Genomic DNA, 26,765 nt, shown 5'->3' on the forward strand with positions numbered 1-26,765 from the left:
TTGGCAGCCCGGGATGGCCTTGGAGGAAAGCAGGGTGTGTATGAGCTATAAAGCAGCCCCAGCAGCCTGCAGCGAGGCTGGGGGGCCAGTCCTGGCTGCGTAAACATGAAGCACTTTGAGATTTGAATTGCTGGCAGGAGGAAGAGGCTCTGAAGAACCTTTTCCACTCCTTGATTTTGATGACTTTGCAAGATTTGACTTGATTTCTGAATGCTGCCTGGAGCACAGTGCATTTGAATCTTGTTTGCATGTTGTATTTACTGGCCTGGGCTCCGCTGTGAGATCTTGAAAATGAAACAGCTTCGTCTTCCCAAAGCGAGACCTTTGCGGCTGCTGAACTGATGGGACTCTGTCGAGGTGAAGTGCCGGAGTAGTTTCGGTGGGAGGTCTGTGGGGTGCAGTGCTGCCGGGAGCCAAGGCTCAGTACGGTCCCAGGACCCTGCTTCTGCTTTTGGGCATTCTCTGCTCGCCAAGGATTTGTGCCGGCAAGTTTCGGTGTGAGGATGCGGCGCTTTCAATTCCCAGCCGAGAGCATCAGTGGCTGCGGCAGCTGCAGGCAAGTCAGTTGTGGGCTCCTCTGCCAGGATGGGTCCATCCCCCGGGACCCCCGGGACACTGGGGACATTGGCCCAGTCCCAGACGGCCACGGTCCCAGCTCAGGATCCTTTCTTAATTGAGGCAGAAAGGGGTAAAAATCACCTCGGTGCAAGGCTCGTTGCCCAATGTGGCCAGGACCGTGGCGGCTGAGTAGCCCCCTTCCCATCGATGTCCAACCTCATTCCCACAGGGCCCCCCCCCGACCTGGCTGCGTGTCCTTGGTGCCCACCAGGATCCCCAGGGGTGAGGGCTCACTTCCCTCCCGGTGGGGTCCACGGGGGTCCTGGGGTGGTGGGGACGTGGCAGCCACCTGGCGGCTCATCCCTTCTTCACTGGTGGCCAAGGCTCAGCTTGTCCTGCCAGACCCAGGACACCCCGTCCTTGGTGCCCCGGTCCCTGCTGCAGTACCGGCTAGCCGTGCCACGCCGCTTTCCGGGGACCACCCCCCCCAGTTTCTTCCTTCCTCTCTTGCCGAAGGCCCAGCCCCGTCACACCATCAGCCGGGGCTCACCCGGCACAGGGGTCCTGCTTCCTCCTCTCCCATGGTGGCTGTGGTGGGGGCTCCTCTAGCGTGCTGAGATACTACTGGTTTTACCGGGGCCGTGAAGCTCTTGCAGCACAGTGGTGAGCTGCGAATGAGCAGTTATTGCAACACATCCCGCCGTGCGTGCGCCAGGCTCGTAACGCCCGTCTCGGCTCTTCAGCAAGTTCTCGATCACCAAGGAAGCATTTGAGGAAGTCCTTGGGCGGGCAGAGACCCCTCCGCAAGCCGCCGGGGAGCCGGGCATGGGCTGCGGGCATGCTGGCCAGCTCGCCCCATCCACCTCCCGCAGCTGAGCTGAGGTACTGTGCTTTGCCCGCTTTAATTAGCTCTCCTTGATTAATGAGCCCAAGGGCCTGGGAAAGGGGAATGCTGGGGTGTAGGCAGGGTTTGCCTGCCCTGCCTGCTGGGTTGCCGGCACTGGAGGAGGAATTGGGATGGGAATTAGACTCATCAAGCTGGTGCTGCATGCCTGACGGGTTGCTGTGCTGGTTTTCCTCCAACCCGTGGCTGCTAGCTTGGGTGCCCTTGGAGGGACGGGCAGGGAGGAGCTGTTGGCTGACCGCGGTTTGGCTGGCTGGTGCTCGGGGATAGTGCTGCCATGAGCCCAGCTGTTGCCGGAGCCACTCGGTTCAGCTCTGCCGCCAACGCGCTGACCGGCCCTGGTCAATCTGCTTGACTCCCCAGCACCTCGTTAGGTGTAATGATGATTTTAGCTGGGTGCCGTGGGGCTGCCAGTGTGCAGGAGGGCTGTGTGCAGTCACACCTGTGGTGGTCATGGCTTTGCCGGAGCCGGCGAAGGCAGCGTGCTTGGCTGCCGTCCTCAATCAGAGCCCACCATGCTGCCCATCACACATGCAGCTCTTCAATCTGGTGAGCCTGGCCCTCATTACTGCCGTGCACGCTCCTGCTGCCCTTAGAGCCACCTCCTCTGCTTTGTAGGATGGGAGCCCCACAGCCCCAACAGCAGCGGTTGGGATGCGGTGGGCGAAGGATGGGCACATCCCTGCAGTACCGGGGGCACGGGGTCTCCTGCCTGTGCCTGCTGTACCGTGGGGATGTGCCACGTAACCCCGGCACAGACCCTCAGGCAGGGAAGCTGCAGCCCCGGTGCTGGGGGAGCCTTAAACGGAGCGGCTGGTTTGTGTTGGTGTGTGCCAGGGCCACCTCTCCATGCTGGCAGTGCTACTTAGTGCTTCTGGGCGGCTGACACATGTGGGGCTGGGGTGCCAGGTGGGGCGAGAAGCGGGGGGCACAGCTGTTTTCTTGCTTGACTCTGCTTTGGAAAGGAAGCCTGGACACAGGGTTCTCCCGGGGCTGGGGATGCTGGTGCAGGGAGATGGGAGCGACAGGGAGAGGGTCCCTTGGTGGCGGTGGAGCCCCAGGAGCTCAGTGTGATGCTCAGCTCTCCCAGGGCTTGCATGCAGGTGACCAGGGAAAAAGAGCATCCAAAACCCTCCACTAAGTTGAGGGCATCTGAGTGGGGCTGGTGAGGAAGGGGTGGCTGTGGGAACCCCCAGAAAAGCACTCAGTACCCCTCTCAGAGAAGAGGGGGTGGCTGAGCCCTTGGTCCAGACTATGGGGACAATGGGGGCCACCCCCAGACCCCCCTCGGTCCTCTGTCCCCAGCATGGGGACCCCGAGGGCAGTGTGGGCTTGGGATGGGGCTGGCGGGGTCTGTCCCTGGCCCCTGCCAGCCCGTGGCATGTTTTGGCACCCCAGCTCACCCTCCCGGCTCGCAGGCAGCTGCCCATCGCTGGCCTGGTCCCGGGGGCGGTTTTCAGCCCTCGCCTGCCCCTCGTCACGCCACTCTTACAGCCTTTAAGTCTCTTACAAAACAGCCTCGGCCGAGTTGCCTAATCCCGGGGAGGAATGCGGTGGGTAAGCACAGCGAGGCTTTGGGAGCCGAAAGGGGCGGTGGGGGCCAGGGCTGGGGTGACCCCCCCGGTCCCCAGCAGCCAGCTGGGTTACGGCAGCTCTCCGGGTTGGTTTTGTTTCTGGAATTGCCTTGTCTCTTTTTGGACAGAGGTTAAATGATTAATGACCGGAGGAGGGAACCCAGCAAGGTCATCATGAATGATTTACTTGGCGAGGGCGAAGGGCTGGGGAGTGACGGTGAGCTGCCAGGCCAGCTCACCGGGGACCCAGTGGATCCCTCGGTGAAGCTTTGTCCCTGGTCCCCATTGAGCAGCAGTGAGTCTCCACGGCCACTCCAGAGCTTCGTTGGCACATGTGTGGTGCTGGGGCAGTGCCAGTGGCCCCTCGCAGTGGCACAGGGTTTGTCCCAACTGGGGGGGCATGGGAAGAGGTGCCCCACACCAGCGGCACAGCACAAACCCATCTGCTTCCCACTCACTGCCCAAGCCGAACTGGTGGTGCCACCGGTGCCACTGCTGCGCATGCCTCTCCTCCTGGCCAGGCTGCCCGCAGTGCAGGGGGGCTCATGTTGTGCCCACCCCCTGACATCCCAAATTCCTGGCTGCTGGAGGTGGGTTGGCTCCCCGCAGCTCTGATGGTCTCGGCACAGAGCTGAGGCTGCTGTCACCTGTGGCAATGGGTAATGCTCACAGTGACCCTTGCTGGGAGGGGTCACACGTGGGACCCCCCCACCGGTGCCACCGTGTTTCCCTTTGCTCCTCCACAGACAGTGCCTGGCCAGGGGGTGAGCCTGCCTGTGCAGGCAGCACCGGACATCCTGTGACTGCAATGTCACCCAGCGCCATCACTTGTCTATTTTTAATAATAGATGGGTTGGGTTTTTTTTTAGCTGTGGAGGTGGGAGAGGGGAAGGGCTGGTCTGCATGTGTGGGGATTTTATGCTGTTTCAGGGATTTTTATGCTGCTGGTTAGGATTACTGGGACTAGTGAGAAGGTCCTGGGTGCTGCAGGTTTCCCAGGTGCAGCCAGCACAGAACTGCAGGGGTCAGCTGGCCCCAGGGTCCCCATTGCTCCTTCCTCAGCCGGAGATGGCCGTGTGGCTTTTGCAGCCTGAAGCAAAGCCAAACTGTGCCAGGAGGTGCCAGGGAAGAGGCACCGCAGCCAGACCCCTGCGGCAACGCTGGGATGCCTGTGTCTGGAGGCATGGGGGCTGCCTGCTGAGACCCACGGCGGGGACCCTAGGGTGCCACGGGGGTCTGCTGAGCTGGGCTGTGCCCTGTTAGCACCGGGAAGAGGCTGAGCCCTTGCAGGCAGGCTCCGGGCCCGGAGCTGCCTGAGTCAGAGAAAATGTGACTCTGACGGGCAGATTTCATGGTCGGCCTATTTACAGCACCAGGAAATCCTCTGGCTCCTATTTAGCGGGTCTAAAAAAGCCTCTGGCAAACCAAAAATAAGATGTGTTCTGGGGTCACCGGCAGTGCCGCGAGGAGTGCAGCCCGTGCGCTGGCATAGCTGGGGTCTGCCTCCTGGCCCGGGCTCCTGTGCCCACCCAGACAGCTGGGCTGCGGGGGGGGGGGGGGCTGTGGAAAGGTCAGGGGGTCCCGTACCTGCTGCTCGGTGAGATAAGTGGGCTCATCCCTGCTGGTGGCTATGGTGTGGCACCGGTGCCCTGCTGCCCTCCCAGAGTCCGCCAAGACCTGGCACACCGAGTGAGCCCCTGTGTCCCCCCTCCACCCAACCTCCAGGTGCCCCAAGGGTGCTTTGCCAGGTGGGTGCACTCCAGGGTGCTGTGCTGGAGCAATGCAGAGGGTTGCTGAGGACAGCTGGGGCTGCAAGGCCAGGCTGGGAGCCAGGGGTGATGCCATGGTGGGCACGTGGGCTGCGAGGAGGGGTTTGAGTTGGGGTCTCCAGCAGCAGCACCTTGTCACTGCTCAGACTGGGGACAGTGGGCAGCAAGGACCGTGTTTGCATGCAGTGATCAGGATCTGGCCCCTGTCTGAAAGCCCTGAGCTCACCCCCAAACCAGATTTAAGACCAACTGAGGACCAAGCAGGCTGCAAATCACTGCGAGTTTGTGATTGCTCTTGCTCTCTTGGGGCTTGAGGGGACAACATTTTGTGACCTGTGGGTTTGACTGGGCTGGGGACAGCCTGGGAGAGGGCCTGGGAGCTCCTCTCAGCATCCCATTGCCATGTGAAGAGGCTTTGTCTGGCACCGGTGAGGTGCTGCCTCCCAGACACATCTGTCTGTCCACGTCTCTCCGTCTCTCCGCCCTGGCTTGCTCAGGCAGAGGCTGGGAGCAGGGAGGGCGGGGGGCTCTCGGGGTGGGGGTGGGGGCTGCCTGCCCATCTGAAGCAGTTCTGCAGATATTGATGCGTCACCTCCACTTCCCATCGATTAGACCATAATTGCCCCAGCATCCTCTGGCACTGCCACATGCACTCCTGTGCAGGGTCGGATCCCGAGGCTGATATAAACGGGGGCTGGAGCAGGGACCTGCATCTGGGGGAGCAGCCAGCAACTGCCCCCTGTCCCCAGAATCTGGCGTCACCCCCACCAGGTGCCTGGGACACCCCGCTGCCCCTCAGCACTGCCACCGCTATGTCCCAGTGGCTTCTGCTGCCTCCTCCTTGTTCTGGGGTCTGGCTGCGGGGGCTTCATGGCCAGCGTGGGACCCCCACCCTGCCCTGTCCCTCACCCCACATATCACTCCCCATGCATGGCGTGATGCTGTGGCTGGGGAGTGCGCCAGGGCCACGGCTCTGGCGAGCCTCGATGGGGATGGCGTCTACACTTAGATGCCTAAACTGGGACCCTCCAGCATTCCTGGGTCCCTGCAGCCCCCCTCGGTTCAGGGGTCCAGGTGCCAGATCCTGCTGTGAGCACAGGGTGGTCAGAGGTGAGGAGCTGCTCTGAGAACCAGGCAGCTTCACTGGGAAACGTTTTGGGACCCTGGGCTGTGGCTGGTGCGTGGTTTAGGACCAAGCCTGACCCCAGGCTCATCCCTGTTGTCTCCATCCCCAGGTCCTGATGCTGTCCTGAGCCTCGCCGGACGCAGGGGATGCACTGAGCGGTTTGAGGTCTCTGCGGCCGGGGCCCTGCCATGGAGGAGGGGGGGTCTCTGCCGGTGGCCACCTGGCTGGCTGCTCTCCACCTGGACCAGTATGTGGAGAGCTTCCAGCAGAGCGAGCTGTGGACAGTGTGGGACTGCCGGGCACTGACAGACGAGGCTCTCACCCACCTTGGCGTGGTGCTGCCTGGCCATCGCCGCCGCATTCTCCTGGGACTGCAGAAAGCCTTTGCTGAGGTGACCCCGCCAGCTGGGACCCCCCAGCCCCCCGCCAGGAAACCTGTGCCCATGAAACGCCACATCTTTCGCCTGAGCTCCGTGACAGTGCCAGGGCAGCTGGAGCAGCCGGAGCAGCCGGAGCAGCCAGAATCCCGGTGCCCGGCGGTGCCTGGTGGGTCCCCACTATTGGAGCCGGAGGGGGCTGTGAGCTTCGCCCAGCTGCCCCCACCCATCCCACCCAGGGTGGGTTGCCGCCCCCCCCTCAAATTCTCCCCTTCGCTAACGGGTGGCAGCCCCAAGCCCCCGCCCCCGCCCCCCAGCCACCCCCCAGCCCCGAAGGTGCCCTCGCCACCGCCAGCCCTCACCAAGAAGCCCCTGACCGAAAGCAGGGTGAGACCCCCCCTGCCACCGCTGCCAGCCAAGCGTCACCAGCTGGAAGCCAAATGCCAGTCTCTGCAGGCCCCCCCGCCGCCTGCCCGCCCGCCTGTGCTGCCCCCCAGAGCCATGTCCCACAGGAGGTAAGGGGGCTGCAGGGGGGCTGAGTCTGGGGGTGCTCTGAGGCAGTGGGGTCCCCCGGGATGTGGAGGCTGCTGTGATGGGGGTGGGATCCTTGGGTGGGTGCAAGTGGGGATGGCAGGGGTTGCCTGGGGGTACCTACATCCTCCCATCCCATTTTCTGGGGTCCTCCCCCAGCTCCAGCGCATCTTCTAGGGGTATCCACACCCCGCTATCACCCCCAGCCGATTTCCTGGGGTCCCCCCACAGACCCAGCACACCTCCTGGGGATACCCCCAGGCTCCCCCAGCCCCAGCACATCTCCTTGGGGGTACCCCCAGCCCCCCCAGCCTCAGCAGTTCTCCTGGGGTTCCACCCCACCCAGCTCCAGAACATCCCCTGGGGGTACCTCCAGCCCCCAGTCCCCAGCACATCTCCTGGGGGGCCCCAGCAGGGTGGGGAGGTGACGGGAGGAGCTGTGGCTGCTGGTGTCCGGGCCAGCGGTGCCCTCTAGTGTCACGCTGTCCTGGTGGCGGGGTGCCCCAGCGACACCCCAGCTTTGTCCCCATCCTCTTTCCGGGCGTGGGGGGGGGGGGGAGGGGGGAGGCAGCGTGAGGGGGGGGCACATCCTGGCCGTAGGTTCCCTGGGTGCCAGGCGCTGCGGCGTCTCGATGCGGCTCCCGGGGGGGCCGATATATTTATTTTGTTGTTGGGTGGGTGCGGCCACCCGGTCACCCCAGCCTGGCTTGTGCTGGGCCCTGCGCGCCCCCCCCGCGGAGGCCCGGGGAGCCCACCACACGCCGTGGGATCGGGCAGCGATCTGCCGGGGGGGGAGGGGCGGGGGGACCGGGAGCAGGTGGCTGCTGTGGCCGGATGACACGAGAGCAAGCTGGGGTTTGGTGAGAGCAGTGCTCGCAGTCCTCCCTTCACATCATGTGTGTCCCCCCTGTGCCCCCCCACCCTCCGGCCGAGCCGCAGCACCTCCCTGTAAGCGCAGCATTTGCTGCACCAAGGCCAGGCTGGTTTTGCTGCAGCTGCCAGAGCATCCCCCTCCCCCACACCGTGCCATGGCTGCTGCACCCCAAAATCCTGCAGAGCCGAGGGGGAGGAGGGTTCTGGCAATCGGGGGGAGAACGGCGCCGCTGGGTGCAAGCATCTCCTGGGGTGAAGGGGGTGATGTGGTGGCTGCACCTGGGATGCTGAGCGGGGCTGCATGGCCTCCCTGGGGGGTGATGCTGCGGTTGCCCCCGGCCGTGCACCCCCCAGGATCCCACCAAGGATCGTGCTGCTTGAGCTGGGGGGACCCCAGGTGGTCCCCGAGGGGAGGCAGAGCCCTGCTCCCGGGGCAGGGGGGTGTTTTCCCCATCACTGCACCACCTGGGGGTGGTGGTGCTGGATGTGACCCCCTGCCCCGAGGGGTATGGGATGGGAATGGGGGGGCTGGTGGATGTACCTCCCAGGCTGCCTGTGTTTCTGTCCCAGCTGCGGAACCCCTGTTCTTGCCTGGGTGAGGTGGGCAGAGGTGCCCCCCCCGACCCGTGCTTTGCCCCCCACCTGGCGCCGATGCAGCCAGGGAGCAGGAGCTGAGGAGGGGGCTCGGGCAGCTGGCGGGGCGGGGGGGGGGCACCCATCCGCGGGGGCTCCGGGATCCGGCTCACCACTGAAGCCGTCCTTGTCCCAGCAGCCCCGGGGACTGTCCCCGTCGCTGCATTTCTGGACCGAGGTGGTCCTCAAAATCCCCCCCGAGCCACTCTTCACCCTGCCCCGGCACTGGACCGGTGCGGCCATGCGGCGCCGCGGCCGGCTCAGGAAGTTTTGCTCGTGGGCGAGCAGGGGCAGGAAGTGCTCGGGGTGACGAGCTCCGCTCCCCGCGGGCATCACCTCGCCGGCCACCCCCCGCGCTGCCGCATCCCACCCTGCCGGGGTCCCCGGCTGCCTGCCCAGGTAGGGCTGTCACCGCTGCCCCGCGCTGGCTGCAGCGCGTGTGCGGGACGCGGCGGACGGGGCTGCCGGGGGTTTGGCACGGGAAACGAGCGCTGCCCGCCGCGACGTGCGTGCCGGGCCTCCTCGCGCTCGGCCGGCTGCCGCCTGCCCCTGCCCGCGCCCGGGGCCGCTGGGTCCGGCAGGGCTTGGGTCGGTAGCGCAGGGCTGTGGGTCACCAGCTGCGCTGGCACGGCACGGCACGGCACGGCACGGCACGGTGGCTTTGCTGGGGCAGAAGTGGCTGGCAGGCCAGCTGCCGGCGGCACTGGCTTCCGCGGAGAGGAAAAGCTGTGGCATCACCACACTTTCCGTGTGCCACCACGGTGGGCGGCTGGGACCCCCCTGCGCCAGCGCACCCAGCCAGCGTTCCCTTCCTCTGCTTCTCGCTTTGCTTGCTTTGTTTCCCTTTGCCTGGGGAGCCGTTCCCCCCCCACCCCCCGCAGGAGCTGAGCAGCCGGGCTGGCCGCCTCCTCCCAGCCCCGGTGGGTAGCTTGGGTTGGGGGGCGAGGGAGAGTGGGAGCTGCTCGGGCTCCCTCAGGAGCAGCTGGGCCAGGAGGCACCTTGCCAGAGGGTTCTGCAGATGCTGAAAGTTTGGGTGGCTTAAACAGCAGCTGGATCATGGTGTGAGCATCACTGGACCCCCGGGGCCTGTGGGCAGCAGCAGGGAGCAGGCGGTGCCCAGTCCCGGCGTGGCACCGGGGAGGCACTGCTCCCTCCTGCCCTGCTGGGCGAGCTCTGGGGCTGGGATTCACTGCCGGAGCTGCCCCGGGGGTTTCAGTGGTGGCACAGCCATGCCCACCAGCTGTGGGGTCTGCACATGTCCCCCTTGAGCCGCATGCCAGGGCGAGTGGACACCTGGCCTGGCTCAAGCTGGCGGTGATGTGCCCAGCGTTGGAGGGGACGGGGACGTATCCTCGGGGTGCTGGCAGCTGAGGGTCCATCAGGCCCCGCTGTGGCTCCCCAGGGCCTCTGTGGTGACACCACAGCTACGCCCCCTGGCTGAGCCCCCCATCTGAGACCCACAGACTGTGCCGGAGCGGGGCTGCCCATGGGGCCCCCGCGCTCTCAGTGCACTGATGCATGTGTGGCGTATACATTACACGTATAAATGATGCATAAATATACCTTAGAATACTTGTGACAGTACTGAGTAACTGCAGTGGCTGTATACAGCAGCTCTGTGTGTGTATATGTATATATAGGTTTCTATACCTTGCCACTACAGTAGATCTGTATGTGCCAGCACTTGATTACTGTTGTGGATCTATACAGTAGGGTGTGGATAAATTGATGAATTACTCCAGTGCAGGTACATACTTGGTTCCTATAGAGATGTGTACAGCAGGGAATGTATGGGCTGGAGCTTGGTTCCTTTACAGGATGTATATAGCAGGGGATGTCTAGGCTGGTGGTTGGTTCCTATGGAGGATGTGTATGGCAGGAGATGTATAGGCTGGTGCTTGGTTCCCATAGAGGATGTGTACAGCAGGAGATGTATAGGCCGTGCTTCATTCCTATCGAGGATGTATATGGCAGGGTATAGCCCTGTGCTGGGGCTCGGTGAGGGGTGCGTGCACAGGCAGCGCGTTGGTTTGGGGCCGGAGCCTGGCCAGGGCCAGCGATGGAGGAGGTGCCGTGGTGCAGGAGAGCCAGCGCAGACAAGGGGTGCATTCAGGCGGATGCAGGCAGGCGTGAGTCACCCCGTGGCGGCTGTTCGGTGCAGGCTCAGGCACCGGCCAGCCCGATGCCGGCTCTGCGTGCCCAGTGGCACGTGCCAGTGAGCTCCAGGAGCCACCTGTGCTGTGGCTCCTTGGGTTCCCCTGGGGACCATGGGGGTGTCCAGCCTGAGTGACTTCAGTCCCGCTGGCTGGGAGTGGTGGAGCCCACAGCCCCAGGGGAGTTGCTGCCCACCCCAAAACACCATCCCCTGCCCTGATGGTTTGGGACCTGCCCCAGGCTGCCTGTGGTTGGGGAGCATGGAGGTCCCTGGGCATGTGGAAGATGCTGCTGGGCTGCTCAGGGACCTAAAGCAGTGGGGTGATGATTGCCCACGTCTGCGGTGATGCTTGCCCATGTCTGGATGGTGCTTGCCCACGCTGGAGGTGATACTTGCTGCATCCAGGCTAACGCTGGAGCATCCCTGCCCGTGCAGGCAGCAAGCAGCCCCAGGCAGGGTGAGGGACCCGGCAGTGCCATCGGCCTCTGCCATGGCACTGCCTGGCATTTCTGGGATGATGCCACCCCACCTGTATCCCCTTGCTTCCTGCTGCACCGCCGTGGTCCCCACAGAGCAGCCCCCCAAGCAGCTGGGCTGGGGTGTAGAAGGGCAGTGAGTGATGTCCAAGAAGGTGATGGCAAAAGGCTCCTTCTCTGTGTTTGGCCAGGGCTGAGCACAACCTGGTGAGCTCAGGGAGGTGGTGGTGGCCCTGGCAGAGGTTTGGCTTTGGGGTGCTGTTGCCTGTGGGACATCAGCCCCTGACCCCCCCAGCTGTGTGGTTGCTGGTGTGGAGGGGGACAGCAGATAAGGCGCTGGTTGGCACTTCTGTAATGGCAGATATTGCACCAGCATGACCCTGCCCGGAGCGGGATTGGCATTGTTTGGGCACAGCTGCACAGGGTTTTTTGGGGGTGTGGGGAGTGATGTGGCACCCCCGCTACCCCACGTGGGGGCACATGAGGCCCGAGGATGGTCCAGTAGCAGGGGATGACCTGGAGAGGCGGGCAGAGAATGGGAGAGGTGTTTTAGGAACTGGGGGTGTTATCTGCACCTGGGTGCTGCAGTTGCCTGTCCTGCCGGCCCAGAGCTGGGGGGGGTGGGGTGGGCTGGGCAGCACTGGGGCAGGGGCACAAACAAGTTTTCTCCCAAAACACTCCTGAGATGTCTCCAGAGAGGAGACAGAGTTTGTCCTTGGGCAGCATGCCATGCCTGCAGAGAACGGGACAGCCAGGTGCTCATCATCTCGCGGTTGGCCTTGGGGCTCGTGCTGCACACCCCCCGGTCCCGGGGGTGGGGGAGCAAATGCCATCCTGGGTGCTAGTGTGGATACAGACCCATTGTGGGCTCTTGCTGGGGGCTCTGTGGCTTGTGCACTGTCACCCCCTCGTCCCTGGGTCCCTGCACCTGTGGGTGCCAGCCCCCGGCCCCAGCAGCCTCTTGCCTGGTGGTGCTGAGAGCGATGCTGCTGCCCCTGGGCTGCAGGGACAGCTCGATGCCTGCCTCTCCTGCCCACGCTCCCCTGCCTGCACTCCCCTGCCGTCCCTGCCAGCATTCCCTAATGTATGGATGGTTGTGGTTGGTTCCCATGGAAATGGCTGCTGAGAAATGAGAGGTCCAGCCTGACCCAGAGGAGAGCCAGCGCTTGTCCTCCCCTGCTCCATGCAGGCAGCCGAGGGAGAGAGTTTCCTCTCGGCAGCTCGCCCTGAGCTCCGGGAAGGCTGTCGTGCACTGGCCGTGGGGCTGGGGGTCACCGGGGACAGGGACAGGGATGGCCGTCCCCAGGGCTGGCTGGGTGCTGGTGGCAGCCTTGGTGGTGCTGAGCTTTCCGCAGCGTGGCCGTGGGGCGATACTGTCAGCTGCGCCGGGGTTTGGTGCTCGGTGGGATTGGTCCTGCACCGGCTGCTCCGGCTGGGGGTTGCAATGGGAGGTGGCAGGGCCAGGGATGGGGATGGTGGCTTCGGTGCCAGCGTGCATGTCCCCTGGGGTTTGGCCCACCCGGCTGTGGGGGCTGCGAGGGGTTCGGGGTGGGAGTGGGCTCTCTGCCTGCCTCCCCTGCCTTCCCCCTGGCCTCGGGGCTGGTCTATCAGGTGCCTCGTATTTTTAAACCCTGAAGAAACTTCCTTTTAATTTCCTGCCTTTCAAAATGCCATCGCTCCAGAGGTTTCCATTTATTGCCCATCTGCCTGCAATTGTCAGGAAGGCAGGAGCAGCTGAGCCTGGATGCCCAGGGATCTTCAGGCAGGAGAGCAGCCCCCCGGAGGGTCCCTCTCCTCCCTTGGCCAAGATTTTGGGTCTGGGGGCATGGTGTGCTGCTCACTGACCCAGGAGAAGCCCCCAAAGTCCATTTCCAGGGGGCTTCTTGCTGCCTCAGCAGCTGGCCTGCATCTCCCGTGCCCACCCCACCGCTGGGACCCTGGTAGGCTCCCTGGGACCCCTGGTCCCACTGGGGGACCCTGTGGCCAGCTGCAAACCAGCTGAGGAGGCGGCACCGCCGTTGTTTAGGTTGGAGGAGAAAAAACCCAACAATCCTGATCCAGGATGTGGGCTTCAAGGCTGTAGGCGGCTTCTGGTGTCCTGGAGAGCCAGACAAGGAACCTGAGCCGGTGGCAGCCGCGACAGGGAAGTGAGGCTGGAAGCCAGGGAAATATTTTCAGGCTAGAAAAGCATTGGTATAACCAAAAGCAAGCTGAAGTCTTTGCCGTGGGAAGCTGTCAGGAATTGATCTGGGGGCTCGGCTCTGCTGGGGTTTGGGGTATTTGATCCCTTTGGGGGGGAGTAAAGCTGGTGCTGGGGGTCCTCTTGCACTCTGGGACCCCCTGCTGATGGCGGCGGGTGCATCGGGGTTTGGAAGGCAGGGCAGGGGAGGTCTGGGGCCAGTGTAAGGCAGCACTTGCTCCTCTCTCCTGCAGCAGCCCTGCCAAAGAGGAGGTCCCCGTCCCTGACAGAGCAGCCAGTGTCCCCCCGTCCCCACCAGCCTCCTTCCCCGCACGAAGCCACCGGCCCCGCTGCTGCCGGAGCTGCCCTCCAAGGCCAACCTCCCCTTCGTGCCGGAGTTTGGTGAGTATGAGGGGGGCTGAGCCTGAGCCTGTCCCAAATCTTCCCCAGGAGCGCTGTGCCATGGATCCCCCCTTCCTCCATCCCCTCCTTTGCCTTCTGGGCTGGGGATTTTCAGGGGGTACAAGATCTGGGCTGGGGGTTTGGATTGCACCCTCTCTTGGGGGAGAGCAAAGGGTTTCACAGTGCTCTGAAAGCAACCGCGCCAATTCATAGAGGAAGGATAAACCCGGCAGGGAGTTGTTAAATGCATGTGCGTTTAGGGTGTCCCTGAGCCGCAGCTGGAGGGGGCTGGAGGGTGCTGGGGGATCACGGCAGGAGCAGGATGCAGCTCTCAGCTCTGGTGCTGGGACCCCCAGCTCCCTGCCGCGCTTTCGTCAGCTCTTTGCGCCCACCAGCCTCCTCCTCGGGGGGTCACCAGGGCTTTGACCAGCTGCAGGGAGGGCTGCTGAGGTGGGGGACCCCCGAGGAGGGTTCCAAGGCATTGCCTCGGGTGCAGCCCTGGTTGGGAGCAGCTGCTGCTCTGTAACAGCAAACCCTCAGCTTTATCTGCTCCTTTATTTAATTGTGTTAATCCAGCTTGACTAGCTCTGCTGAAAGGAAAAGGAAGGGCAGGGCCTCTGCGAGGTGCTGGGTTCCCGCCCCGGGTTATGCATGGCCAGCAGCCATGCGGGAAGTGGCACTTGGTTTAACTGGGAGCTGGGGTATGTTTTCAAAAGCTAGGAGAAGCCATCGACAGGGAGGTTATTCTGTTGCGGGGTGTGGGGAGGAAAAGCTGCTCCTGCTCCGTGCCCTGATGGGTCGGCTGGTCCTCTGCACCAACAGCCAACGAGCTCTAGGGATGCTGCAAGGTCTGCAGGGGGGGGGGAATCCCTTCTGTCCCCACCTACCTGCACCCCTCATCCTCACGAAGCCTGGGAGCATCCTTGCCCTGCTGCCAGCACTGGGGCTCCCTGCACTGAAACAGCATCCTCTGGATGAGGATTTTGGGGAGAAATCTGGTCTGGGTTACCTCAGGGTTTGGAAGAGGGTGTCTGCAAAGGACAAGCTGTCTGGGGTCACTTGTCCCTGCAGGATGAGGTGCTTGCTGGCCAGGATTTCTTCTGCCATGGGTGCTGGGCAAGGAGGAACCATCTCCTTTCTCCTGTCCTTCTCCGGGATCTTATTTTCCCATGCATGCGCAGGCTGAGAGCCGCTTGCTTCTCCTGTCTCTCTGACAGCTGATAAGGAATGGAGGGGGAGGGAGGGAAATCCACCCTGAAAAAACAAGCTGTAGGAAAAAGCCCCAGGGATCCCCCCAGCAGCAGGAGCTCCTGGGGCAGAGGCATGAGAGCCTGGATGAAGCTGTGGTGCCAGGGCTGGTGGCACCCAAGTCCCCCTCCCGGCGGTGCCAGGAGGGTCGTGATGGTGCTGGGAGCTGCCACAGGTGGGACTTTGCCCTTCCCTGCTCTTCTCCAAACTCCTTGATAAACCCCCTGTTGTCTCACCGACAGAGCACTTGTTTGCCAAGGGTAGTGTGAAGGGGGAAACGAGCTGTGCCAGCACCCTCTGTGCTGGGCTCCAGCGCTGGCATGTCCCCAGGCAGGCAGGGACAGGCAAAAAGGGGTGGCAGGGGGTGGCAGGACCCCTCGCTCCACTCCAGTTGATTCCCAGCATCTTCCCTCTGCTTTTACAGATGATTCAGACTACGAGGACTCCACCTGGGAGGAGGAATTAGCCGGACCTGCTGGGGACATGGCCGACAAGGTTGGTCCCACCATGGGGCTTGGTGGTGGGCAGGAGCAAGTAGGGGTGACTGTCCCCGAGGTGCTGGCCTTGGGCTGCTTCGGAGATACCCGTTAGGGTTGGAGGAGCAGGTCTGCAGTGGGTTGGAGAGGAGGTTCTGCCTCGCTGAGCACCCACCGGGTCTCCCACGGGGGCTGCAACCCCTCCCCCGGGCAGCAGCGCCAGGGTCCTGGGGGACCAACACCGCCCGTGCAGCCTCTCTGCAAACTTGCATGCACAGAGTGCGTGCTAGTGGACATCTGCAGCACTGCACCCTGAATTCAGTCCCTGGATCAGCGATTTGTATCTGCTCCGGGCCCCCAAGGCCAGCCTGGGATGGGTCTGGGTGGATTTGAGGGGTTGCAGCAGCCAGAGAGACCCCTGAGTGCCCGGAGCCCCCCATCCGCCTTTGTGTGGCGAGCAGGCTGATGGGGAGAGATGCTGCCGTGGCTGCCTCTAACCCCCGACCCCGCTATCCTCTGCCCAGGGGGGCTGCAGTGTGGGGCGAGGGCTTGCAGATAAACAGCCGTGGCAGCTGCTGGCAGAGGGTCCCCTCTGTCTGGTCCTGCCTGGCCACTCTTCACCCCCCACTTGCAGCTCCCGACACCCCCACAACAGGTCCCAGCTGCATATCTGCCCGCCCCTGCCCAGCGAGGGGGAAATGCAGAATTTCTTAGCAAGCACAGACATTTTTGGTTTGCTATAAATAACCAGCCTGGCACTCAGCTCCTCCCTATGGCTGCGCTTCCATCCTGCTGTGGGTGGGGAGCATGCCCCTTCTTCCCTGGGGCCAGCCGTGCCCAGGCACCTCCGCACCGTGTGCATCTGCAGAGCTGGGAAGCCCAGGCAGTGACTTGGCAATCTCACCCCCTCTGTCTTGGGCTGTCCCTTGCCCATCCCTCATGGCACAGGCAAGCAGGGAGCGGGGGTCAGCCAGGGGGACTCTTCCGTGAGCTGCTTATTTTGGGCAGCAGGGGAGGGTGTGGCGCAGGGATGCCCGTGTCAGCCATGGCTGGTACCACAGGAGGATGCTGAGCCCGTAACGGGGGCGGCCACGCTCCCAGCGCGTCAACAGCCTCTTCAGCGAGGACGAGCTCATCGAGGACTACTACAATGCTCCCCCTGCCAAGTAGGAACTCGTCTGCCTTGTGTGTGTGTGTGTGGGGGGGAGCGGTAGGAACGCTTATGCACAGGCACATGTGGGCCTGCACAGGCAGGGAAGTCTGAGCGCCTGCACATGGGCAGGGGTTGTCTCTGCGTGCGTGCACAGCTGGGGATGGCTTGTGCAGCGGGAGTGTGTGCACACATGCGTGGACGGGGTGCAGAGTGGCCTTGGGGAGTTGCTTGTGCGTGCATGCGTACACATATGCATGTGTGTGCATGCACAGTTGGTCTTGTGCATGGCAGAGCGCCTGTGCCCAGGGGTGTGTGTGTGTATACAGGTCAGGGCTTTGCATGTCTGCACAGCTTCACGGGTCGTGTGCATGTGTCGTGTGGGAGAGCACGCGTGTGCATGCACGAGAAGAGAGCAAGCCTGCATGTCTCTGGGTTTGGGGCTGTGGCCCTGGGGGTGCCCCTGTTGCCCCTTCCCAGGGCTGGGATTCGGGTCTCTGCTGTCCCAGGAGCTGGAGGACGTGCCGGGACACCCACCAAGGGGACTGCCACCAGGGTCCCTGCTTGCAAGCAGCTGGCACTTGCTTTGCCTGTGCCTCGGGCAAGGGCAAGAGGAGGCTGAAGCATGCAGCAGGGCCATGCCCGCCCCCCCCCCCCCCCCCCCCCCCCCCCCCGCCTGCCAGCCCCCCTTGGGAACCGCCAGCTCTTAACCCCCTCCCTCGACTCCTCATCCCCAGCGGTGGCAGCGTCTGGAGTGACAACAGCCCCAGCCCGCACCCGCCTGCACCCACGTTCTCCAGCAGCAGCCCCGGCACGCTGAGCGACAGCATGGAGGGCACCGCCACTGCCCAGCTCTCGCCCACCATCAAAGCAGGGTGGCTGGACAAGAACCCGCCGCAGGGGTGAGTGATGTGCCGAGGGGGGTGGGGCGCAGACCCCCTCCCAGTGCCTTGGGGCGTGGAGATTTCCCCTCTTTTCCCCACCTGTAATTTCTGCTGATGGGGGCTGTAATTTTGCTTTGCTGAATAGCCACCCTAAGGGGTTCCTTCTGCTCCTTCCTAACCCCTGATTTACGTAAAAATACTCAGTTTTGGTGAAAGAGCCTTTCTCAGAGTGGGTGCCACCAGCAGTTGCACTGAGCTGGCTGTGGAGGATGAGGAGGGAAGGCTGCAGCTCAAACTTTCCCCCAGCCCCATGCCTGGGCTTGCTGGGAAATGAGCTGCCTTTGCTCTGGGGAAGCGCTGAAATAGCAGCGATCCCAAAAAAGCAGCTGGCAAGGGAGAAGTGGGGTGTTTGGGCTGGCTTCCTACCGACAGCGCTGCTAGCGGCTCGCGCGTTCGGTGTTTGCCGTGTTTGCCACGGGAGCAGGCGCTGGTGGCAGAGCCTGCGGGATGCCAGCCCCAGCCCCGGCATGTCACAGCCCTGGCCCTGGCTGCTCACGGTGCAGAGCACCCGCCTGCAGAGTGCCCGCTTGCATAGTTGAACTATGGGGGTTGCTGGGTGCGTGCCTGTATGCTGGAGGGTGAGCGAGCCCAGTGGGCACAGGGAGCGCAGGGAGCCCAGGGAGCGCAGGGAGCCCAGTGGGCACAGGGAGCCCAGTGGGCACAGGGAGCCCAGGGAGCGCAGGGAGCCCAGTGGGCACAGGGAGCCCAGTGGGCACAGGGAGCCCAGGGAGCGCAGGGAGCCCAGTGGGCACAGGGAGCCCAGTGGGCACAGGGAGCCCAGGGAGCGCAGTGAGCCCAGGGAGCGCAGGGAGCCCAGGGAGCGCAGGGAGCCCAGTGGGCACAGGGAGCCCAGGGAGCGCAGGGAGCCCAGGGAGCGCAGGGAGCCCAGGGAGCCCAGGGAGCCCAGGGAGCCCAGGGAGCCCAGTGGGCACAGGGAGCGCAGGGAGCCCAGTGGGCACAGGGAGCCCAGGGAGCGCAGGGAGCCCAGGGAGCCCAGGGAGCGCAGTGAGCCCAGGGAGCGCAGTGAGCCCAGTGGGCACAGGGAGCCCAGGGAGCGCAGGGAGCCCAGGGAGCGCAGGGAGCCCAGTGGGCACAGGGAGCCCAGGGAGCGCAGTGAGCCCAGGGAGCCCAGGGAGCGCAGGGAGCCCAGTGAGCCCAGGGAGCGCAGGGAGCGCAGGGAGCCCAGTGGGCACAGGGAGCCCAGGGAGCGCAGGGAGCCCAGTGGGCACAGGGAGCCCAGTGGGCACAGGGAGCCCAGGGAGCGCAGGGAGCCCAGGGAGCGCAGGGAGCCCAGGGAGCCCAGGGAGCGCAGGGAGCCCAGTGGGCACAGGGAGCCCAGGGAGCGCAGGGAGCCCAGGGAGCGCAGGGAGCCCGGTGGGCACAGGGAGCCCAGGGAGCGCAGTGAGCCCAGGGAGCCCAGGGAGCGCAGGGAGCCCAGGGAGCCCAGTGGGCACAGGGAGCCCAGGGAGCGCAGTGAGCCCAGGGAGCGCAGTGAGCCCAGTGGGCACAGCGAGCCCAGGGAGCACTGTGGGCACAGCAAGACCAGGGGGCACACTGGTGGTGTCAGTGCACCCAGCTGCAGACTGCCTGCTTGCAGAAGTAAAAACTATGGGGGTTGCTGGGTATGTGTCTGTGTCCTCAAGGGCGAGTGAGCAACAGGGACCTCAGTGAGCCCAGTAGGCACAGCAAGCACAATGAGCACAAGTAGCCCAGGGAGCCTGGCAAGCTCAATGGGCATAGCAAGCCCAGCAAGTGCAGCAAGCACACCATGCACAGCAAGCCCAGCAAGTACGCTGTGCACAGCAAGCACACCGTGCACAGCGAGCCCAGCAAGTACACCATGCACAGTGAGCCCAGTGAGCATAGCAAGCTCAGGGAGGCCAGCGACCCCAGGGAGCTCACTTGCCCCCATCCCGGCTCAAAGAGCCCCCACACCAGCTGGGAGGCAAAAATCAAGAGGCAGACATGAAGGATATTTGGGGACTGCTTAATCTGAGCTATGAGGAAGCCGCGAGGCTGCAGTCCTGCCGAGGAGGAAGCTCCAGCTGTTTGCAGCCTGGCTGCTGGGGAAGTGAGAGCAGCTGGAAGGTCCCTGGGAAGCTGGGGAAGCTGCTCCAGCAGCTGCTTGGTGGGGAGCCGGAGCCTGGGGAAAGCAACAGAAGGAAAACCAGAAACCCTGGCCCCTCAGCATCTAAAAGTGGCAGAGCTGGGGGGTCTCTGCACCCCGTGGGACAGGGGCAAGCTCCTGACGAGGAGCAGGGGAGCCTGTGGCAGAGCCCAGTGGTTTCAGTCCCTGTGGCTGTCACTGGTTATGTAAAGGCCGAGCGCTGGGGTCACGTGCGGCGATGGCGAAATCCTTCCCGAACAAACAAGCCCTTAAACAACAGCTGTTGGGACTGGGGGCTGGCGCAGCAGTGGGGGGACCCTGGGGGTGCAGCGCTGGGGCAGGGGGCTGCATCGCAGGGCTTGCCAGAGCCTGTGGGAGCTGCTGGTGGGAAGTGGCTTGGTTTCTCCTGCAAGCCCCGACGCCAGGGTGGATGGGCTGCAGGGTTTAATGCCTGTGCTGGCTGGCCAGCCTGTGTGCTGGGCTGGGGGGGGCACAAGGGTCCCTAGTGGGCTCCACTCCAGCCCCGGGGTCCTCCCTCTCTGCTGTATCCTCATCCTGATAGAGATGCCTGGCTGCTCCTTCTGCCACGCAAGAGCCCTGGGTGCCACCGGCCCTGCCTGGAATGTGTCCCCTGGATTGAACCCTGCCCGGCTTGTAGGTCTGGAGCAGTAACTGCAAACAGGGGTTGGGGGAGGGGGCTTTTAGGGGCAACCCTCATTCTCAGCTCCATCTTTTAATTGGCATGAAGTCCCCAGCGCTGTCCCCAACAGTGGCAGAAGGGCTGGGGGCATGGCGCAGAATCGAGGGCTAGGGATACGGCACAGGATCGATGGCGAGGTGGCCCCGGGCTTTTGGCAACTGGGGCGTGAAGGCACAAGCGGAGTTGCCCCGAGTTCAAGGGCACACGGTACAGCCTGGCACAGCACAGCCCCTGCCGCAGGGCTGGGGCCAGCAAGGGGTGAGTGGGGAGGGGGCTGCTCCAGCCAGGGGGGGCTCGTACCACCTTTCCTGCAGCCCAGCCCCCTCGGGAGCAGCACCAGCCTCGGGTGGGCTGCAGCACTCTCTGCCTGCCCCACATGGGGTGCAGCTGGGTCACCCCATCCCCTCCAGTGGGTCCCTCCGGTCCCTTCCCAGGTCCTACATTTACCAGAGGCGCTGGGTGAAGCTCGATGCTGACTACCTCCGCTATTTTGACAGTGAAAAAGTGAGTGGGGAAGAAGGATTTGGGGGCTCGGGGGAGGAGGTGGTGGAGGAGCTGCCCCAGTGGGGTCACAGCCCACCAGGTGTCCTGGCTGTGAAACGTGGCCGTGCCAAGGGGCAGCATCCCAGGGAGCAGCAATGGACGGGTGCTGGGGTGATGCTGGCGCCAGGGTGGGATGCTCGGAGCTTCCTGGACACGGATGCTCTCAGCATCATGAGCCTGGGACAGTGCCCATCCCATCTGCCCGAGGCCATGGTGATGAACAATGTGTCTCTCCCCTCCTGCCCTGCCCCAGGACCCCTACTCTAAGAGGTTCATCCCCGTCTCCTCCATCTCCCGCATCACCAGCATCGGGGACCAGAAATTTGAGGTCATCACCAACAACCGCAACTTTGTGTTTCGGGCCGAGAGCGATGGTGAGCGATAGGGGTTCTTGCTCCTTGGGTGGCCTCAGGCTGCTCCCCCTCCCCTGGCCCAAGGGATGAGTCCTGGAGGCTCCTGGCCCTGGGGCTGACCCTGACCCATCTCCCCGCTCTGACCCCACAGCGGACCGTAACGAGTGGATACGGACCCTGCAGCAGATTGTGGAGGAGTGGAAGAGCAAAGCTCTGGAGAGGACGTCAATATCCCTGACCATCAACGGTGCCACCGACCTGGTCGACAAGAGCGGCTTCCTGGAGCTGCGGGGGTTTAAGCACAAGCTGTTCGTGGTGGTGGCTGGGGACAAAGTTTTCCTCTACAAGAATGCAGAGGTGGGTTGCTGGGTGGGGGGGCTGTGGCACCACAGGGGACCCCAATGCCATCTTGAGGGGCACGTCTCTGCATCCACCACCTGAGAAGAGTGGCAGCGAGCCGGGGCACCCCAGGGCTTCCACCCAGCAAACGGGGACAGCTCAGACCCTGCAGGCTGGTGACCCCAGGGCTGCAGCTGCCCTCCCTGCTGGCTCTGAGCCTTGGGGTCCCCAGAAGCATTGAACCCCAGAGCCCACAGGGCTCTGTGCACCCCCGGGGCTGGGAGGTGGGCAGGGCAGGGGCATGGGCACCCCAGCCACCAGCACTGGTGTGATGTGAGGGCAGCAGTGCGGGCAGCTCCGACACCAGCTACTGCAGGCAGTGCATCATCCGTGTGTGTCTGGGTATGTCCCCTCGGGAAGGGTCCCCCACCGCCCTCATTCACCCCACCACCCACCAGGACTATCGCCTGGGCATTGGCATCACCTACATTGAGATGAACTTGGGGAATGTCAAGGAGGTGGACCGCCGGGGTTTCGATCTGACAACGCCCTACAGGATTTTCAGGTGAGCTAAGCGAGGGGAGGGGGTGCTGGCAGTGCACACACACCACCCCCCCACACCTCCCAGCTGTGCTGTCCCTCACCTTCATCCCTGCTGGCAGCTTCTCTGCTGACTCGGACCAGGAGAAGGAGGAGTGGGTGGAAGCCATGCAGCAGTCCATCTCTGAGGCGCTCTCCAACTCAGAGGTGGCAGAGAGGATCTGGGTGGTGGAATCCAACCGCTTCTGCGCTGACTGTGGCTCGCCCAAGCCCGACTGGGCTTCCATCAACCTCTGTGTTGTCATCTGCAAGAGATGTGCAGGTACCTGCATCCTGGGTCAGGGGGCAAGAACAAGCCATGCGTCCCCTGCCCTGTGTGGGGATGCAGGGCAGTGAAGTGTGGGGGCACCTGGTGGCTTAGCCTCTCCCACCTCAAAGCTGCTCCCTAATGTCTCGTCCTGCTGGCAGGGGAGCACCGGGGCTTGGGCCCTGGCATCACCAAGGTCCGGAGCCTGAAGATGGATAGAAAAGTGTGGACGGAGGAGCTGATTGAGGTATTGCTGCAGACAGACCCCAAAAACCCTTTTGAGGGGAGGTACCCCATCCCCTCCCCATGGTGGCCCTGCTGACTACGAGCTTGGGACTGCAGGAGCACAGCAGGGTTTTTCCAGCCTGACCCGCTGCGATGTGGCTTGGTTGGGGATGGGACCCCCGGCAGCCCCCCTGCCATCCCGTCCCTGGGGTCTGTGGCCAGCCGACACTCCCCTGGGCACCCCGGCGAGTATGAGTGGCACTTGTGTGCCACAGCCAGTGTCTGCGTGTCCGTGGGGATGTGGCTGCGGAGCTCTGGGGCCAAGCGTCAGAGCAAACCCCGAAGCGGTGCAGCCGGAGGAAAGCATCCAGCGCGGGGTGGGGGGGGGGGCGGTACGGGGGGAGCTGGGATTTGTTACCAGACCCAACCCGGCCGCCTTTTCCAGCCAGCAGACCCTGGCTGGCCCCGCTCTTCCCAGCCATGCCGGTCGGATCCTGCATTCCTGCTTGGCGTCCCACCCGCGCAACCCCCGCCTCCGGCATCGCCTGCTCCCTGAGCCCCCAAACGCTTCCAGCTGCTGCCTGCGGCTGCTCGCCTTCCCCTCCCCTCTCCGGGAATGCTGCCCTAAACCCTGCCGGGCTGGCCACCATCCCCTGGCCCCCCGCCCGCCCCAGCCCCTCCCTGACCCCCGGCCCGGCTTGTATCCATGCCACCCTCGGGGTGTGCTGGCAGAGCACCCCACGGGCTTGCTGAGGCGATGTGGGGCTCCCTGTGATAGGGCTAAACCTCTTACTGGCGGGCTGAGCATCGCTCAGTGCCCGGCAGCAGGATGGCAAAGGGCCATGGAAAGCTTTAAACCCGCCCCACGGATGCTGAGCATCCCCCCTCCCTCTCCTGCAACTGGCTGCTGCTTTCCAGATGTGATTTTCCGGGGCTGGAAGGGGGGGTCGGTGGCTGTGGGGTCTGCCAGATGCCGGGGCTGAGCCGCGATGTGTGCCTGGGCAGGGAGCAGCCCTGCATGCCTGCAGTGGGTGGGTGCTCCTGCACCCTGCCCACCCGTGGTCCCCACTGCCCCTCCACCACCCAACATCCCCCGCCATGCTCTGCCTTCGCCCCGCTGCTCTCCCGAGCAGCAGTAATGCAGTGGCTTTGGGCTGTGAACGTCCCTGTAAGCACAGCTACTGCCATGCTCACCCCCCCACCCCCCCCAAACCCCTGGGGACTCCCCGCAAAGCCTGCTCCATGCCCAGCCACGCTCCGTCCCTGGCAGCACCATCATGCCAGCCTCTCCTTGTCCCTGCAGCTTTTCCACCAGATCGGCAACGCTGTGGCCAACCAGTTCTGGGCCGCCAACGTGCCCCCCAGTGAGGCCATCACCCCCACCAGCAGCAGCCAGGAGAGGAGGCACTTCCTCATTGCCAAATACCGGGAGGGCAAGTACCGCCGCTACCACCCGCTCTTCGGCAACCAGGAGGAGCTCAACAGGGTCAGTGGCCCCCGGGGCTGGGCACTGTCTCTGGGGTCCCACCTGCGTGCTAAGTGGTGCTGAGCTGGGGTCCTGAGGTTGTTTCGAGGGACAAGGTCTCTGCCCGAGCAGGCTGTCCAGCCTCATGTGTGGGGCTAGATGATTTCCCACCCTCCCTCCCTGCCTGCACCCCTGGGGTATCGCCGCCCCTCCCCCCCATTACACACCCTGTGTCCCCACTTGCACCCCGAGCCGAAGCCTGGGGTCTCCAGGAAGGACAAGCTGGCTGCAGGGACAGGGTGACATCTCTGGGACGGGGCACAGCCAGCTTCATTTCCAGGCGTGTGAGCCCGGTCTGAGGCAGGTCCGAGCCAGACATCCCCAGGGTTCATCTCCCCCTGGCTTGGAAATGGCGCTGGGGTCCGGCACTGAGCTGGAGCCGGGTTCATGGGGGGCTGATGCCCTGGCTGCAGCAGCTCGAAGCCCCTCCTGCTCCCCAGAGCACCCTACAGTGCCAGGGGCAGAGATGCCCGGCCAGCACCCCCCATCCCTGACCAGGGCACCCAGTCCCGGCGCTGGGCAGGGGGCAGGCCGTGGCTTCTGCACAACTGGCACCAGGAACCCATCATGGTGCTCCGGCCGCCGGCCCTCCAGCTCTGTCCTCCGCCAGGCCTCGGCTGCCCATGGTGCTGCCGTGTTTGCACAAGAGCTGGGGGCACACGGGGGGGCCCGGGCGGCCGTGGAATTCGCATGTGGGCTTGTTTGTTTTCCTACTCCAGCTAGCCCGTCCCACCCCGCTGCGTATGACTTCACCCCCGGCTCCTTAAGGGAGGGATTCACCGCCTGCTCCAAACTTTTTCTCCCAGTTTGAGCCTCCTTTGTCCTGCTCAGGCGGCTGGGAGGAGGCGGGGGTCCGGCTGCTCTCCGCGCTCCCACCCGGCTTTTTTTTGGCTGGGGTGGCTCCTTACTGGGGGTCTCCTCCTCCTCCTCCTTGGGAGCCTTCAGCCTCACCCGCCGCCCTCCCGGCTCTGCCCCACAGGCTCTGTGCGCCGCCGTCACCACCAGTGACCTGGCAGAGACTCAAGCTCTGCTCTTCTGCGGGGCGGCGGTGAACTGTGCCACCGGGGACCCCCAGTGCCCCACGCCCCTGGCCCTGGCCGAGAAGAGCGGGCAGAGGCTGCAGATGGAGTTCCTGCTCCACAATAAAACCTCAGGTAAGGGCTGACCCCTTGAAATCCCCATGGGCTTAAACCCACCGCCGGCATTCCCGGAGCTGGGGAGGAGAGCTGCCAGGGTGTCCTGGGGGACACAAGCATGTTTTGAGGCGGTGCCGGCTCCGTATCCTGCCCAGCAGCTTCCTGGCACGGGGCTCGCCGGCTGCCTGGTGCTGCTGGGGTCTGCACAGCCTGGGGGAGGGAAGAGAAGCTTTGGTAGCTCCCACACCCATGGGACAGGGTTGGGTGGGGGCTAGGGTGGGGGGCTTCATCGCAGCTGGGGACACAGGTCCAGAGCCCTGCCGGGGATGCAGGCTGGTGCTCCGGGCACTGGGAAGAACAGCTCTCCTGCAGCGTCCTGGCCCACTGCGGGCATCCCCAGCAGCCTCAGGAGATGTGCCCCAGCCATCCAGGCAGCCCCCACCTCCAGCATCCCCACCAGGGCTGGGGAGGGACGGTCTGACCCTGGTACCCCTCTCTCCCACTCCGCTAAATGTGCCCACCCACCCCCGGAGCCCCGCTCTGGGTGGGTTGAAGGCTCCCATGGGACTGATCCGCACCCTGACATGGGGTGAACCTCCAGCTCTGGAAAGCTGGGGCAGCCGGGATGGAGGTGTGCCGGGGCTGGCTGTAGCCGGCCATAGCCGTCACCTCCCTCGCTGCCTCGGCAGCCAAGTCCGTCCTGCGGAAGCTGGAGTTTGCCCAGGGCTGGAGCTGGCCCTGCCCTTCCAGGCATGTCAGCACAAAAGGGGTCTGGGAGAGCGGCGAGGCCTCCCGGCCGCCCTGGTGAGCCAGAGAAACCCAAATCCCTGCTCAGGGCCAGCTCTGGCAGGCACCTCCGGAATGCTGGGATCGCTGGGGTCACTGGGCCCAGCGTTGTGTGTGGAGCAGGGCTGGGCTGGCGGAGCAGGGCTTGGCATCCTCCTGGGTTGCCCCATCTCTAGAGCTCCGGGCAGCCCCGCCGTCTGACCTGGGGGTGCTTTAGGGGTGTCCCTGCACCCCATATCTGCCTGCTCCCTGGAGGAAATGGAGGATGCCTCTTGCTGGCAGGCAAGGTGGGGAAACTGAGCCAGGGGTGTTGTGCCTGTGGTCACCTGGGGAGGCTGTGGCAGAGCCCTGGGCTGTTATTTTGGCTTCAGGATGATGATGCTTTGCCCTTCTCCTCCTGCAGAGTAGTGGGGACCCAGGACAGCCTTGGGGGCGATCTTGCCCGTTGCGGAAGTCCCATCCCCACCTTCTCATAATGTCCTCATCCCAGCTCAGTGCTGGTCTGCAGGGGTGATGTGGGATGCGGGATGCAAGATGTGGGATGCAGGATACCCTCCTGGCAGATAGGCCTGACCCTGCTGACACCCAGGCAGCCCCAGATTTGGTGGCCGGAGATGCTCCTTGCACCCCAGCCATGCTGTGGTGAGGGCTCATGGTGCAGCCAGTGGGATGCTTTTGGGCTCCTTCTTCTTGTGCTGACATGAGGGACACCTGGCTGCCTCAGGGGTCTGCAGGGGGTGGGATGTTGCTGGTGACAGCACTGTGGGCCCCATCCAGCTGGCCATGTCACATCAGCAAAACACCCGGGGGATGACATGGAGGTTGCGAT

At 64.2% G+C, this 26,765-nt stretch overlaps 1 protein-coding gene across 1 annotated transcript in view; it reads left to right on the forward strand.

Moving 5' to 3' along the window:
* Positions 1 to 871: 871 nt before the first annotated feature.
* The window catches only part of ARAP1 (ArfGAP with RhoGAP domain, ankyrin repeat and PH domain 1), a 39,520-nt gene continuing 13,626 nt past the window's right edge, over positions 872 to 26,765 (forward strand). Inside the window, 17 exon segments of the mRNA XM_055703136.1 lie at positions 872 to 1,440; positions 6,041 to 6,823; positions 13,410 to 13,474; positions 13,477 to 13,557; positions 15,230 to 15,300; positions 16,346 to 16,360; positions 16,362 to 16,474; positions 17,003 to 17,038; positions 17,169 to 17,333; positions 20,617 to 20,686; positions 20,979 to 21,099; positions 21,230 to 21,435; positions 21,876 to 21,982; positions 22,080 to 22,279; positions 22,426 to 22,511; positions 23,793 to 23,975; positions 24,994 to 25,168. Of these exon segments, the coding sequence (XP_055559111.1) occupies positions 6,120 to 6,823; positions 13,410 to 13,474; positions 13,477 to 13,557; positions 15,230 to 15,300; positions 16,346 to 16,360; positions 16,362 to 16,474; positions 17,003 to 17,038; positions 17,169 to 17,333; positions 20,617 to 20,686; positions 20,979 to 21,099; positions 21,230 to 21,435; positions 21,876 to 21,982; positions 22,080 to 22,279; positions 22,426 to 22,511; positions 23,793 to 23,975; positions 24,994 to 25,168 (2,398 nt within the window). The 5' untranslated portion in view covers positions 872 to 1,440; positions 6,041 to 6,119.

Source organism: Falco cherrug, chromosome 2 (genome assembly GCF_023634085.1).
Source record: "Falco cherrug isolate bFalChe1 chromosome 2, bFalChe1.pri, whole genome shotgun sequence".
NCBI classification, from domain to species: domain Eukaryota; kingdom Metazoa; phylum Chordata; class Aves; order Falconiformes; family Falconidae; genus Falco; species Falco cherrug.